This window comes from Penicillium macrosclerotiorum (assembly GCF_028827735.1).
Source record: "Penicillium macrosclerotiorum strain IBT 26536 chromosome Unknown utg000006l_segment0_segment0, whole genome shotgun sequence".
NCBI classification, from domain to species: domain Eukaryota; kingdom Fungi; phylum Ascomycota; class Eurotiomycetes; order Eurotiales; family Aspergillaceae; genus Penicillium; species Penicillium macrosclerotiorum.
Genome location: NW_026643085.1, coordinates 3166289 through 3179760, shown reverse-complemented (window position 1 = coordinate 3179760; position 13472 = coordinate 3166289). Strand labels below are relative to the sequence as shown.

At 50.3% G+C, this 13472-nt stretch overlaps 6 protein-coding genes across 6 annotated transcripts; 3 read left to right on the top strand and 3 right to left on the bottom strand.

Annotated features, from left to right (window-relative positions):
• Window positions 1-335: 335 nt before the first annotated feature.
• N7462_006416 (guided entry of tail-anchored proteins factor 1) lies at window positions 336-1125 on the bottom strand (the record flags this gene model as incomplete). The annotated part of the gene is made up of 3 exons (XM_057078134.1): window positions 336-664; window positions 746-932; window positions 1039-1125. The coding sequence occupies 3 exons, from the start codon at window positions 1123-1125 to the stop codon at window positions 336-338; spliced, it is 603 nt and encodes a 200-aa protein (XP_056933714.1).
• A 392-nt stretch (window positions 1126-1517) lies between these two features.
• On the top strand, window positions 1518-2588 carry N7462_006415 (uncharacterized protein; the record flags this gene model as incomplete). The annotated part of the gene is made up of 1 exon (XM_057078133.1): window positions 1518-2588. The coding sequence occupies one exon, from the start codon at window positions 1518-1520 to the stop codon at window positions 2586-2588; it is 1071 nt and encodes a 356-aa protein (XP_056933713.1).
• Window positions 2589-3049: 461 nt separating this feature from the next.
• On the bottom strand, window positions 3050-3390 carry N7462_006414 (4F5 domain protein; the record flags this gene model as incomplete). The annotated part of the gene is made up of 3 exons (XM_057078132.1): window positions 3050-3102; window positions 3183-3267; window positions 3328-3390. The coding sequence occupies 3 exons, from the start codon at window positions 3388-3390 to the stop codon at window positions 3050-3052; spliced, it is 201 nt and encodes a 66-aa protein (XP_056933712.1).
• Window positions 3391-4910: 1520 nt separating this feature from the next.
• Window positions 4911-7700, top strand: N7462_006413 (uncharacterized protein; the record flags this gene model as incomplete). Its single annotated transcript, XM_057078131.1, has 5 exons — window positions 4911-5100; window positions 5187-5428; window positions 5493-5579; window positions 5625-5808; window positions 6457-7700. The coding sequence occupies 5 exons, from the start codon at window positions 4911-4913 to the stop codon at window positions 7698-7700; spliced, it is 1947 nt and encodes a 648-aa protein (XP_056933711.1).
• A 603-nt stretch (window positions 7701-8303) lies between these two features.
• N7462_006412 (uncharacterized protein) lies at window positions 8304-9945 on the top strand (the record flags this gene model as incomplete). Its single annotated transcript, XM_057078130.1, has 4 exons — window positions 8304-8433; window positions 8582-8892; window positions 8973-9260; window positions 9319-9945. 4 exons carry the CDS (start codon window positions 8304-8306, stop codon window positions 9943-9945), a joined length of 1356 nt encoding a protein of 451 aa, XP_056933710.1.
• A 1048-nt stretch (window positions 9946-10993) lies between these two features.
• N7462_006411 (nuclear transport factor 2 family protein) lies at window positions 10994-11491 on the bottom strand (the record flags this gene model as incomplete). The annotated part of the gene is made up of 1 exon (XM_057078129.1): window positions 10994-11491. The coding sequence occupies one exon, from the start codon at window positions 11489-11491 to the stop codon at window positions 10994-10996; it is 498 nt and encodes a 165-aa protein (XP_056933709.1).
• Window positions 11492-13472: the final 1981 nt, after the last annotated feature.

The following is a 13472-nucleotide window of genomic DNA, read 5'->3' as shown; positions in this document are numbered from 1 at the left end:
GGGGCCGGACTCTCGAGATATTCAATATTCTCTATCTGCTTTAGCCATTAGCTTCATGTTCGTGTGATGATATACAATCATAGAGTCAAGCACAGAGATCCACGCTACGGCAAGAGGTCATTGACGATAAACGATTATTCAATATCTGATGAACTTATAGGCATTGCTATGCTTTCAAAAGGGGGAAATTTCTTGGACTTGTAGATTTCGATTAAAAATGATAATGAAATGCGATGGCTATGCGATACTCATTACACTGTGGCTTCCCACAAAGTTTTGATTTTTTGGCCTTTATAGTACAACCCAGGCTCGTCGAGCGTGTCGTCTGATCGTCGTTACTGTGTCTTCTTGGCTTCCGTGCCTGAGGCTGGTGCCGTCTTCTGGCTGGAAGCCAGCACTAGTAGCGACCCCAAGATATCACCAATCAGCGCGATCGCAGTCGCGCACACGTTGCTCCAAACCTGAATGCTCACTGCGCCTAGTGGCGCGCGAGGAAACGAGAGCACCCATTCAACGTAGTATGGAAACCAGCCAGCTGGGAGTGCGAAAACAGGCGTCTTCGAGTACCAGAACTGCAGGAAGATCTTCAGGCCGTTGGTGCTGAGCCAGCGGGCGCTCTTGACACTCCAGTCGAACGAGGTTTTCTGGGCAGAAATGGTTTTGTCTGTGTGGACGACCAGGTTCAAGGGTTAGCGGAGAGGTGCAACTAGGACAGATTCCGTAGGCCTTGGTTTGGGACACGCACTCATTGCTTCGTAGTCTTCTAGGGCTTTATCGTGCCGCCGGCGCAGCTTCGCCCACTTCGCAAACTCGTCTTGTGAGCTCGTGTTGTTCATCTCGCGCTTGAGCTGAACCACTTCGCTTTTCATGCGCTGTTGATCACGGGCATTTTTGGAGGTTGAGGTCGGGAGTTTCAGGTAAAGATGCCATAGCTAGCCGTGAAAGGTTCCATGTCAGCAGGGCGATCTTGTGAGGGTCGAGGAAATTTCCAGAGTGCCGCGAAATGCGATCTATGGCTAGCTGGAGGGAAGGACATACCAGATTGTCTATTGTAGACGCGCCGATAGTGTTGACGAGGTAAATCGCAATGTGTACAAAGAGAATGGTGAGCACGAGGGACAGCATGGTGGCGGAGGAATGGCCAACTGGCCAAGGGTTGCGAGTCTAGTTCACGAGCCGAGAAAATCCAGAAGGAGATGGACAGTTAGCCGACGATATAGGGGTTGCGATGTTGCGAGGCACAGATTGTGGTCGGGCCTTGCAGGCTAAAAGGTCGGGGGTGAGCAGAATGACGTTTGGACGGCGATCGAGCGAGGTCGAAGTCACGGCTGCTGTATTTGTTCCGCCTTCACCGACGCAGCGACACCATGAGCCTGGCCCCCACCACGACAATCTAGATCAGCATCAAGATTCCAAGATCGAGTCTCTTGCAAGAAATTTCTCAACATAAGGCCATGTATTCTTGACAGCCGTTTATTTCTATCGCATTATTCACCAAACACCCCTTCGATTTGTCCATGACTACCCCCGAAGATGCGTTCCAGCAGCTTGCGGGTGTCTTTGCTTCCAGAGGCAACAAGATCCTCGAGATCGAAATTATCCCTTCGAGTCTCGGTTCCTCATTTCTTCAGGATGGATGCTTCATTGGCATCACAAAGAAAGCTCTAGTCCGGGCCTTCACGGTTGCACGGCACCTCTTTACTAAACGTCTCCTGCCAATGACAGATGATGACCTGCGCGCCAGCCTCGAGAAGAAGGAAGACAAGAGTGATCTGGCATCAGATCTTGTCGTCACTGAAATAATGCTCCTCTTCGATTGCGAGCATCTGACTGCTTGTAACTGGCGCAAGCGCCGGCTGCTGGCAGCCGCAGCGCAGTGTCTCAATCACACAGACCCGACCCTGGCGAAAGCGCAGCTATTTGACGCGGAGCTTACGCTACTCAGATCCTATCAGTGCTCACCTCTACACCGTCATACAAAGTCTCCTACTCTCTGGTCCCATCGACTATGGGTATTGGACCAGTGGTTGCAGGCCGAACCACGAAGCGCAGCGGCCCTGTTCAGTCTCGAGCGGGCGGAACTAGATATCGTGCTGCGAGCTGCAGAGCGGCACCCCAAGAATTACTATGCATTTACCTATATGCGCGGGCTGCAGACAATGCTTGAGAATCGCCCTGATGGAAAGAGCCACCCGAACTGGGCGGCGGAGTGGACCACACGCTTGCTCAACCCTGTACTGAACTGGTGTCTAGCCAATCCACGGGATATATCGGGCTGGGCCTTTGGTCTTTATTTGCTTCAGCGTGTTCCCGAACCGGCGCTCCGAGCCGATGCGGTGAGCAGAGTGCTTCAGTTTGCGCGAGATGTTGGATGGGATGGCGAGAGCCTGTGGACATTTGTGGACCTTGCAGTCCGCCAATTCGACCTTGAGAGTGTGATAGCGGCAGTTTTCCCATGTGATCGGGAGCCGACGGCATCTATATCCCGTCCAAGCACACAGTCCCCAGCAAGTACCTCGAAGTGGGCGTGGAAAGCCCGACTGGAGCGGGCCCAGGCCTACTGGGGCGCTTATGGAGCAACGCAATAATGTGCAGTCGCCCATGATACAGATCTAATTAGAGTACATAGTATTTTGTATAGCTAATAAATAGAAAGAAGAACCAGAAAAAAAAGACGCAAACCATGCACACAACGTTGTTTCGTGGCTCGTTCCAGATCGTTTATTGATGGACGCTATAATGCTTTTCGTTTAAGGCATTTGCAGGAGGGAATGAACGCCATGATTGGCCAATGAAAACGCCTCGCTATACACCAGCACAAAAGTAACAAACAGGGAGATAGAGGCGTATGGTGATCAAGAATTCAGTGACCCAAATTCGATTCCCCCACCCAAACGGTTATTCGGCGCATCGTGCGCGGTCCCCAACAAGCCCATCGCGCAATGTACTCGATTTCGCCGATCAATGCCCCACAGAAATGGGTTGACAATGACTTCTATGGAACGTGGGAAGGAGAGAGACAGGGTGTGTCTCGAATCGAAGGACTTGATTAGTTCCTTCTGCCTTGCGTTTGCATGGATTCGGCGGCTCGTTTTTCGTCGGCTGTATAAGCAAAGGGAAAAAAAATCAAGTCAGATCCAGAGCAATCAGGGATGTACAGGAACGAGAACTGCGACACCTACCCTTTCTTTGCTTCTCGCGCATGATGGCTGCGGCGTCTTCCTTGGCCTTCTGGAACTGCGTGCCCGACAAGGTGTTCTTTGATTTCTGTTGCGAGTCAGTGGCGGGGGGTTCGATTGCGAGGGAATAGTGTCAAAGGGCTCCTACCGCAGAGGCGGCCTTCTTCTGGGCCTTGGCCCGATCGTTGTCACGCTGGTTGCCCCGAGTCATGGCGAGGAAGAGAGGGAAAAAGAGAAGGAGAGGAGATACCGAGATGCGGACGGGATATGAAGGGGACGAGCTGGCGGAGGAGGAAGAAAAGTGTCGGGGCGGGGTGGAAACAGCCGGCAAACCATCGGCGCGGCGAATCAGGGCTCGGCTGGACGAGCCATGGACACCCGGACTCTCTTCTGATTCATCTGTGCACCGATCTGGTCGATGTCTCTGTCATCTAAGACTGGTCTAGTGCTGGCCCCCATTCTTCACGGCCCCTGTTCTCCTGGCGGCACGATCGTGGGTTTGGAGTTGGCGCCGTGATTGGGCGCGTAAATCCCTGCATGGTTTCATACACAATGGCAGATCGGGGGAGAAGCCTCAAGGATGGGAGAAGAAGACCAGAATCTAGGGATGATGGCTGCTATAGTTGAAGAGTCAAGGGCTCATGCTGGTCAGCCTGATCGGCGAAGATGTTTGATACTCTCCCAACAACAACCCAACAACCAACAACCTTAGATCACACTCTAAATACACTACGATATCACTCTTATTACTATACACTCTATCGCATCCTTTTATGGCTCCACCCGAGGATTCTTACAATTAAACGAACACCGAACACAACACATCACGGTCGTTTTCCCACACGAAACAATCAAGCATCAGGAACCCTTTTTTTAGGGGCTGACAGGGGGTTGTGATATTGCAAATTCTGAGTTGTGATGATCGTCTGGATAGCCGGGCAGGACGAACCAGAGCCAATCGCCAACCGCCCTGCGCTCTAAACCGGCGGTTTGTTTCATGATCGTTTGTCTCCAAGGCTTCCCTGCCACTCATCAACCGATCGAACCTCATAGACGAGAATCCAATCGAAACACACTCCAAATGTGGACCCTCTCCTGGATGGGTTGTCACAGATCGCATGGCGCTCGATGAGTTGCCAATGCCAACCGGTGCCCTAAGGCCGGCGATGAAACATCCACTTTCTGACAACTACGGCGCCTCCAGAATGGAAGCTTGCCTGTCCGCCCTTGTGAGGCAGATGCTGCAGTCTGTCTTGTTCTTCAACAATGTTTCAGGTGCTATTCATAGATGCTCTCTCATTGTTGTCGGAGATGGTCCGTGTCTACTTCGCGACAGAGCCCAAGCTGCCGGTGGTAAGACGCACTTCTGCGCAGGCATAGATATGTCGGCACCTTCTCTGCCTGATTGTCTTCATCTGCCTCTTCAGTCTTCTGTTCTTCCTTTCTTCCTTTCTTCCTTTCTTCTTTTCTTCTTTTCTTAGGCAGACTTGAGCCTAACGGGGATCTCTTTGTCACTTTGTCTCTTTCCAGGATTCAAGCTACTTGCTGGCCAGTGGCTTCCTTCCCTGCCTTTCAATCTCCACCACCACTGCTTTCTTGGTGCCCTTTACGACTTAATATCATCTCTCTCCGAGGACGTGAACGACGACTCAGCTTTTACTTCTTCTTGTTGTTATTCATCTCTTACCACCCTCCTTCTTAAAATCGTCTTGATTTAACTCTTTCGAAATCATGATGTCGAAACTGAAGGAGAAACTGGCTGGCCCAGGTTATGTGATCCTCAATGCGATCCGCGCCCTAAATATCATTGTGTTTCTGGACATCATAGCCGCCTCTGTTGTCATGTTGATCAAGACCAACACGCGGAATGGATTCTTCTTCTTCCAAGCAGTCACCCACGCCATCGTGGCCCTAATCAGTAGTAAGTTTCCCAGCCATGCTCCCACTCTCAGTATCAAGCTAGCTTCATGGACTCCCTGCTAATCATTCACTTACCATTTCCGATAGTTGCTCTCATCATCTCCGAGCTCCCTTTCTTCCCGAGCTACTTTAACCGCCGGTGGCCCATGTTTGGCGAGGATGCCGGCTTTATTGCTCTGGCCGCCATCATGATGATCCTGGGCGTCTCGGTGCTAGGAAACCTGAATATGGCAGCCATGAGTCAGAAGTCCCTTGGAATGTCATTTTGGCAGATCGTCATTTCTGCCGGGATCCTGGCCATGGTCATGAGCGTGGTTAATTTGCTGGCAGTAAGTCCTCTCGTCCCCTCTGGCCCCCTCCAAATGACACCCACTTACATATCCTTGAACGCAGACCTTCATCTTCTCTTACCACACCGATGGCGGCGCCATCAGCGCTCGTCATGTCCGGCAATATGGGGCCCAGGCTCCAAAAGAGCTGGTGAGTCGGACCAGTAGCTACCGGTCTTTGCAACTAAGTGCCAAGCGTGAAGACTCGCTCCCGTCCTATACCCAGCAGCAGTCTCAGAATCCCCTCAAGCGCATGACCAAACGCTTCAGCCGCTTCCCACTCAAGATCTCCTCCCCCATCAACCACAATAACGGCAACAGTAATCTGGATCCGAACGCACACGCCAATGTAAACGATGCGGCATCGTCCTATTACTCGCGTGACTCCGGCATCCGGGCTCCAGACTTGGCCTATCATCCAGCGATGCACTCGCAGGTCTAGGCTTCGGGTTGGATATCAGGCAAGGCTCTTGAGGTGACGGGGCACTTGGACAGGCGGCGTTTGTTCTTTTGTTCTCTGGACTGGGGGAAGCGTTCCCGGGATGCAGATTGAAGATCTCTGTATTCCATCCGAGCCTTCTTTCTTTTCTTCTCTTCGTTCTTGTTGTTCCCTGTTTTCTATTAGCCGGCGTTCTGTGATGCATTTTTGCAATGAGATATCCCCAATGGTTAAGCGGCGAGTTATATTCGATGGACTGATCCGAAACTTGTAGTGCAAAAATGTAGGCTCATACCCGACAGTGTCTGTTCTATTCGGAATATCGAGATTGTTCAGAAGAGCAGCGCGAGTGTGTTCCTGGATGGTGTTGTAGTCCCACTTTCGAGCGGGAATTGGGATATATACTTCGGGGGGCGATAACTCCGTCCACCGCCCGCTTTCCCCCACAAACGCGCGCTCCAGCAAGCGCCAACACAGAATGGCTTCTGGCCCCTTTGACAATTGCTTTCTTTGCTACTTCTTTCCCCCCCTCACCTGGGTCCCTTTGTCCCGGGGACATCCTCTCTCCCTCAATTCTTCTTCTCCTCAGATGAAGTGATTCTTGTCTACCGGCTACCACCATGGCTGGAGACTCGGAAGACTCACCCGCCTGGAGTTTGTAAGTCTTTGTGGCCTCTTCCGTCGCCCTTCACGGTTTTAACCCCATTCGTAACCAGAGTCCGATTTCTCCTCATCCTAGTCGCAGCTCGCGGTCTTCCTCGTCTGCTCTCTACAATTTCCGGCGCCCGCAAATCCGTCACGAGCGCTCCTCGGCGCCCTGTTCCCGCCGCCGCCGGTCGAGCGTTAAACCTCTTGTTCGCCAGTGTCGTCTTCTTTCTCCTCCTCAGCCTGCCTTTCGGTCCTCAGGCGTCGGAGCCAAACATCTTCGCTTTGACCCGCTCGCGCATCCATACCCCGGCCGATGTGATCTTCAACCGACTGGCAAAGCTCCGGCCTGGCGAGGTCTTAACCGACGCCGACGGGCTGCTCAAAGACAAGCTGACCTCCCTTGGTTCCCGCAAAGTGTACCTGACCTTTGGCCCTGATGCCCTGGTATCATGCCAATGGTGTTCGCTCGGCAGTCTCAGGACCTATCTCCTCTACTACCTGCCGTTCCACGTGTTTCTGCCACATCTGGGTCATCTCTTGATCCTAGGTACGGCCACGTCCTCTGAGATCGCAGGTCGGGAGTGTGCCCGCTGGCGCATTCAATTTATTCTCGCTGGCATGGCACTGATGGCTCTCGACCTCTGCGTGGTGATTTCCTACGACGCGGTCAGCCCGCCCGCCGTGCGCGATGGCTTGGTGCCTCCCATGAGCCTCTATGACCGTCTGACGCGGGCGCGGTGGCTGGTATTTATGCTCTGTGACGCCATATGTGCGGCAATTATCTACCTTTCTTCTACCAATCGGCTCTTCTACAAGCCGCCGCCCCCGCTGGAACAGTTGGATCAGGGCATGAGAGCCGTCCTAGCGAGGTCGATCAGTATCAACGAAAAGCTTCAAGTGGCGAGTGTGACCCGCAATGCGGTGCTCAGGGACAGGCAGCTGAAGGCGCGTGACGATCTGTATTGGCAGACCGTCGCGGCTATGGAGAATCCGACCCGGCGTGGTGACGTGGGTGCGGAGATCCATGCAACGGGAGGATACGATATGACTAACAACATCTGGGAAGACGAAGAGGTGGCTCGAGCCATATCGCAGGCGATAGCTGGCGAAGGAAGCATTAATACGGCACAATTGGGACTCAAGGCACGGCAATTTGTGCGTGGGGTGACGGAGGGCCTGGACTGAGACCAGGTTTGGTTGGTCCCGGGGGTCCCGTAGTGTATACAAAACAAACCCTGCCAACCCGCGGGCCATTCATATCTTTCCATACATCCTTATACATTGCATACGTTCATCCACTCAGACGGCCCTTCTCGCGTATATCAGCTCAATCGATCGTAGCCGTCAAGCCCCGCATCGCAAACAGAAGTGTATTCCATGCGTCGCTCCAATAGCCAACCGCCCATTCGATGAGGCGGTGTGGAGCGTCGATCATCATGTGTTGAGGGCCATGAAACGAGCTTCTCAACCCCCCTCAATTCTGTCTTTCTCGACTCCCCTCCCCCTCCTCCCCACGACCTCGCGGATTCTGGCAATCCTCTCCTAAATTGATCGCTCCTCCTCTCGTTTCTGGATCTCCGAATCCTGTCACACCTTCTCTCCGCTCTTAAACGACCGCGTGGTGGACCCGCCTATGAGGCTTCCAGACCCATCCCGCTCCCTCTAATTTAGTGCCGAATCGCTCTCGTTCTTTTTCCCTTCCCCGGCGCAACTCCTTCGCTTCAGCAAACCAAGAAAAAGAGCCTTCCCCCTGCCCTCCTCAACCGCTCTCTTGGAACTGCCCTCGTCATGGCCAAAGAGTCTTCTGTGCCGCTTTCCCAGTCGGCGCCGGAGCTCAATGTCTATGTTTCCAGTTCGAGTGGCCCGCGGCCGGCCAAGGAGACCACGTTCCGGGAGTGGGTGGTCACCAACCAGATCGGTACGAAATGCGAGCCAGGCACACCCTCCCCGAAGCCTCGAAGGATGTTTCATCTCAGGGCATTGTCGCTTTTTCTTTTTGTTGAGCACTTCGGCAGCTCCAAGGTTCTTTTGCATCACTAACATTTCTTGGCATCGCCTCGCTACAGGTATCTCCATGACCATTTTGGCTATGTTGTTGGCTCTCCATAACCTCTACCCGTCCCTGCGCCCCTATACGCAGCCCTTTTTCGAACTCTCCTACTACGATCCCGCCTCCAATTCCTACGTCCAGGGCTGGGATGATGTCTACTTCGTCATAAGTGCCGCATTGGCCTTGACGGCGATTCGCGCGACGGTCATTGAATGGATCCTCCAACCATTGGGTCGCAAATTGGGACTGAAACGAAAGGCAGCGCTCCGCCTCGCCGAACAGGGCTGGCAGGTTCTATACTATGGATTTATCTGGATTGTTGGACTGGTATGTTCTTTTTGGGAAAAAGAGCAAGTGCCAAAAATAGCACCTAGGCTGACCATGGCTTTCTGCCTTGCGCTTTCTAGTATTTGTGGAAGAACTCCAATTACTGGATGAATTTTGGTGCTATCTGGAATGAATGGCCCGCGCGCTCCCTCTCCGGATTGATGAAGTGGTATCTACTGGTGGAGCTGGCTTTCCTCCTTCAACAGATCTTCGTCATTCACGTCGAGGAGAAGCGGAAGGATCACTATCAGATGTTGACCCACCACGTCATTACCAGCACTCTTTTGAGCTCGGCTTATATCTATGGCTTTTACAACGTTTCCAACGTGGTGCTGTGCCTTATGGACATTGTCGACGTCCTCCTTCCTGTACGTTTTGACAACTTGCTTCGCGAAAAGAAAGCCATTCGCTAATCTCATCCCACAGTCAGCCAAGGTTTTGAAGTACCTGAAATTTCAGAATGCCTGCAATGTGGCCTTCGGTGTTTTCATGGCCACTTGGTTCGTCACCCGCCACATTCTGTACAACATGCTCTGGTGGTCGATTTACAAGAACGTGCCTGCCAATATGTCGTATGGCTGCTACTCGGGCACCACAGCTGAAATGATCAGCACCGATGGTTACCCCGATGCTTTTGCCTACTTGTTCGCGCCGTTTCGCGGCTTGGAGAACCCTATCTGCATGAACCGTACCATCAAGTGGATCTTCCTCTCGTTCCTACTGTCCATACAAATCCTATCCATTGTTTGGTTCACCATGATTGTCCGTGTCGCTTACGGCGTCATTGCCCACGGCAACGCAGAGGATACTCGCAGCGATGAGGAGGACGAGGTCGAAGTGAACGGCCAAGCTACTACTAACGGTTCCGTGCGGCTGGCCGCAAAGGATGGCGTTAGCGCTGCTCCTGTCGTCAATGAGACCGCTCCCGGGCTTGACCGCCGCACTTCAAATGGTGCGGCTTCAATGCGCGCTCGTGGTCGTGGTCGTGTTCCCTTCGATCAGAGTGATCGGAAGGCCCTGCTGGGCCGAATCGGATGTGACAAGCCCACCTAGCCCTCAGTATGGATGTGCTTCGTTCATCCTTTTCTTCTTTCTTCTTTCTTTTCTCTCTGCCCTGGCGCATTCTGACGAATTCACTTCGACTCCCGTATTTACTGACATGCCGTGATGTCTGCTTGTCTATTTCTCCCTCCACCTGCGCTTCATGCCCTTCTCTGCAAGGAGATATAGGGAGAGGGGAAAAAACCACTACTCTGCTCTGATGAAATAAAGTGCTCGACTAATGATGATCTGTGATTTCCAACGTTCGTCCTGGCACTTTGGTCCGTGCCCCCTCGCCAGGTCACTTTATATCCCTGCGTTTGTCGATTTCTGCATCCTATTTTCTGCTTACATTCTCACGTCTTTATCGACCTGGGTTGGAGGTCTCGGGCTTTTTATCTTTTGCTGCCTTGTTTTTGCCTTTTTTTCATTCCTTATGCTTGTTCTCAAATGTGGTTAGAGATCCAGACAATAATACCCAATGGATGCATTTGAATTGGTCGTTAAATTTGACAAAGAAAGTTCCAAGTCTAAGGAAGGACCAATAAGGTCGCAGTTTGTAACAAGTACTCCATCTGTGTCGATGGAATTTTGTATGAGTTGAGGCTGCCATTCACTGATGGATGAGGTTGTCAAAGCAGAGTAAATCCGGTCTCCCTGGCCATTCGTATCTCACGTAGACTAGATCCGGTTCAATATCCTGTTCTCAGGGATGATCGAATGATTTGGAGTGCCGGAAAAATGTATGATTTGAATAACCTATTGATCGCATCTAACTGGCTTATCTGTTTTATCACTCGCGATATCTATTTGAATACATGCAAGACTTAATGAAAAACACAATTCTTATTCAGGAAATTGACCGTAAAGAAGAAGCATATTCATATTGTTATTTCTGACCTATTCTTCTTCTTTCTCTCTGACAAATGGTTGACAAATCCGAGTGCGGATCCAATTTCCTGTATGAGTCTGATATCTGATTTACAAATATCCAGATAGTAATAAATGTCGATTTTGTTTCTAGAAAGAAGCCGCAACAAACAACATAACACGATCTGGCTCACAGGAAAGACTTGGGACCCCAATTCGCTTTAATATCATCATCGACACGACTCCAGCTCTCCTTGATCAGGTCATTGACATTAACCTGACCCAACAGCTCGTCGCCAAGAGCATTGCAGGTAATCCGATGCATTTTGCCATCTACCATATCGTAGATTGCCCAGACCTTCACTCGAATCACGTCACCTGGGTTGACTTTGTGGCTGTGGACTGCCTTGTCGGTCGTTCTGAGATAATAGAAATAGGCCTCCATGTTGAAGAAGATTCGCTTGTCATCCATCATGACACACATTGGCACGACCGTCTCGCGAGCATCTGCATGAACCACGGCATAGTGATCCATGATACCCTTTGATCCGATCAGAGTGCCGATTTCCGGATCGGGAATTACAAGAGTCACATCCTTGTGGTAGAAGTCATGTTGAGCCTTGTAGTCTCTGGCATTGAATGCCTCGATGTATTTCAGGAACCCCCCGAGAGATAATTGCGGAGCCATGACCAGATGTGCGCTGAGGAGAATAAAAGACACGGAATTAGAAACTTTTGATGTTCCTAACCTTGCGAGGCAGAGGTTGGGTTTTATATACATTAGAGGGCCTTGATTTGATACTATGACGCCCGGTTTTATGGTAAGTGGGGGTGAACCTGTTTCCGAGCCGCTAATTCTTTGTGAACAGCACATGGAATACATGTGAGGGGTTAGTACCCATCATCTCTGGAAACCGAGGACCCGTATTGCCAGAAATCCTGTGGCAGGAGCCAAATGACCTCCAGGTGGATTTACTTGGACTCACTATTGAACCTTTCGGGACCACATTTCCGGCACCGAGAGTTCATGGGCTGTTTTCTTACCATGTCACGTCTTTGAAATCGTAGAAGTTTTTTTGTCTACTCATATCGATATACATTCTAGAGCGTCAAGTAAAAAGGCCAGTTGAGAAACATTTCGCTCAATCAACGTTGAAATTTGAGAAGTTTGAATTGTTTGGAAAAAGAACAGTTTCTCAAAAATGTCCGTCAGAAAACACTGGGTTTCCTTTCTTCACTGATTCCTAGTGCGTTACGGACATCGGTTTTGGGGTTACCCGATTTACCATACCAAAAATAGCGTCTAGAAATAGGGTGGGTATCCCTATTACACCCCTAGCGAGATCTATCTCTATACTATTATATTATGGCTCTTGACGATTTTTCCATGGTGTAAGAGCTTCATCATGTAGACTTCTTGACTTCGATCTCTTTAGTCCAGGTTGAGTTTGGCGCTGAGGATGGCGTCAGGTGTAGACAGGTTCAGAATTTTCTATTTCCAATGAAATGTTTTCTTCCTGATGCATCTTTGATGCATCTTTTAGGACAAGAAAGTTGCTATAACTTACAGAACATTTAGGTCGAACCTCGGAAGGAAGCCAGAGGGCCTCATTGCCGTCCAAAGTTACCTGCAGTTACGTACAGTAACCTTCTGCCCGTAATTGGTGACTATTTTTGGCACCGTATAAGGCGAAACAGACTTGGACCTTGCAATACCAGAATAGATTAAAAGAGTACCCAGGTTGACCATTAAACACGAATCATCCTGAGAGAACCTCATGGAAATTATTGACCCCTGGCAATCCAAGCCTGCAGCAGCGTGCCCGTCGATACCACCCAGAGCCGCATAGTCACACCAGTGAAGTTCTTTTCCTCTTCGAAATTGTCTAAGATTGAGGTGTCTTCAATACCGAGTAGAATATTCTTTTATTGAATATCTATTGAAGAGATTTAGAAACTCTTATTGAAAAGTATAGTGGAGAATCATACCTGTATGGACGACTCTAGCCTCTGTACGAAGAAAATCAAGGGCAAGAAGGATATGTAATAGAGTCGTTTTGAGTAGCTTTTCGGGAAGTATTTGAGCCTTGAATTGATTCTGCAAATTATATAAGCTGATTCTCAAGGGTGGATGAACAAGACACCGATAGATTCCTTCTGCCGAAGCTATTTGGAAGCTATCTAGCGCTGTACATATAAGCACAGCATCGTCATGGTATACGCCGAGCTTATTTAAATGGCTGTAGGCTTCTATTAAATATGCTGCCTATTATAGAATCAGTTCTCATAGTATCCTGTGTTAAGGTTGGGTAGACGAACTGAAGATCCCTGCAAAGTCAAACGGTGGAATATCCACCATACCCTAGTTTTCTAATTACTTGATATCTAAAGTTGAACACTTCGCCAATTTAACGGGGTAAAACCCATCTTCCGTGTACCATGGGAGTGTCTCTTCCTCAAGCTTTTCAGATGAATAGAGGAGAGGGAAATTTGTTTGAGAAAATTGCCGCACTGGAGATGTAGGGCGCTGGAATAAGCGTGGTAGGCTGAACATTGGAAACCTGGTATAGACCTTGGGAAGAAAGTAACTAGGGATAACGCGACCTCATATTTGACCACAAATGCCAGCTAACGGGTTTATTCGAATAGCTTAGCAAAGTTCGTGATGA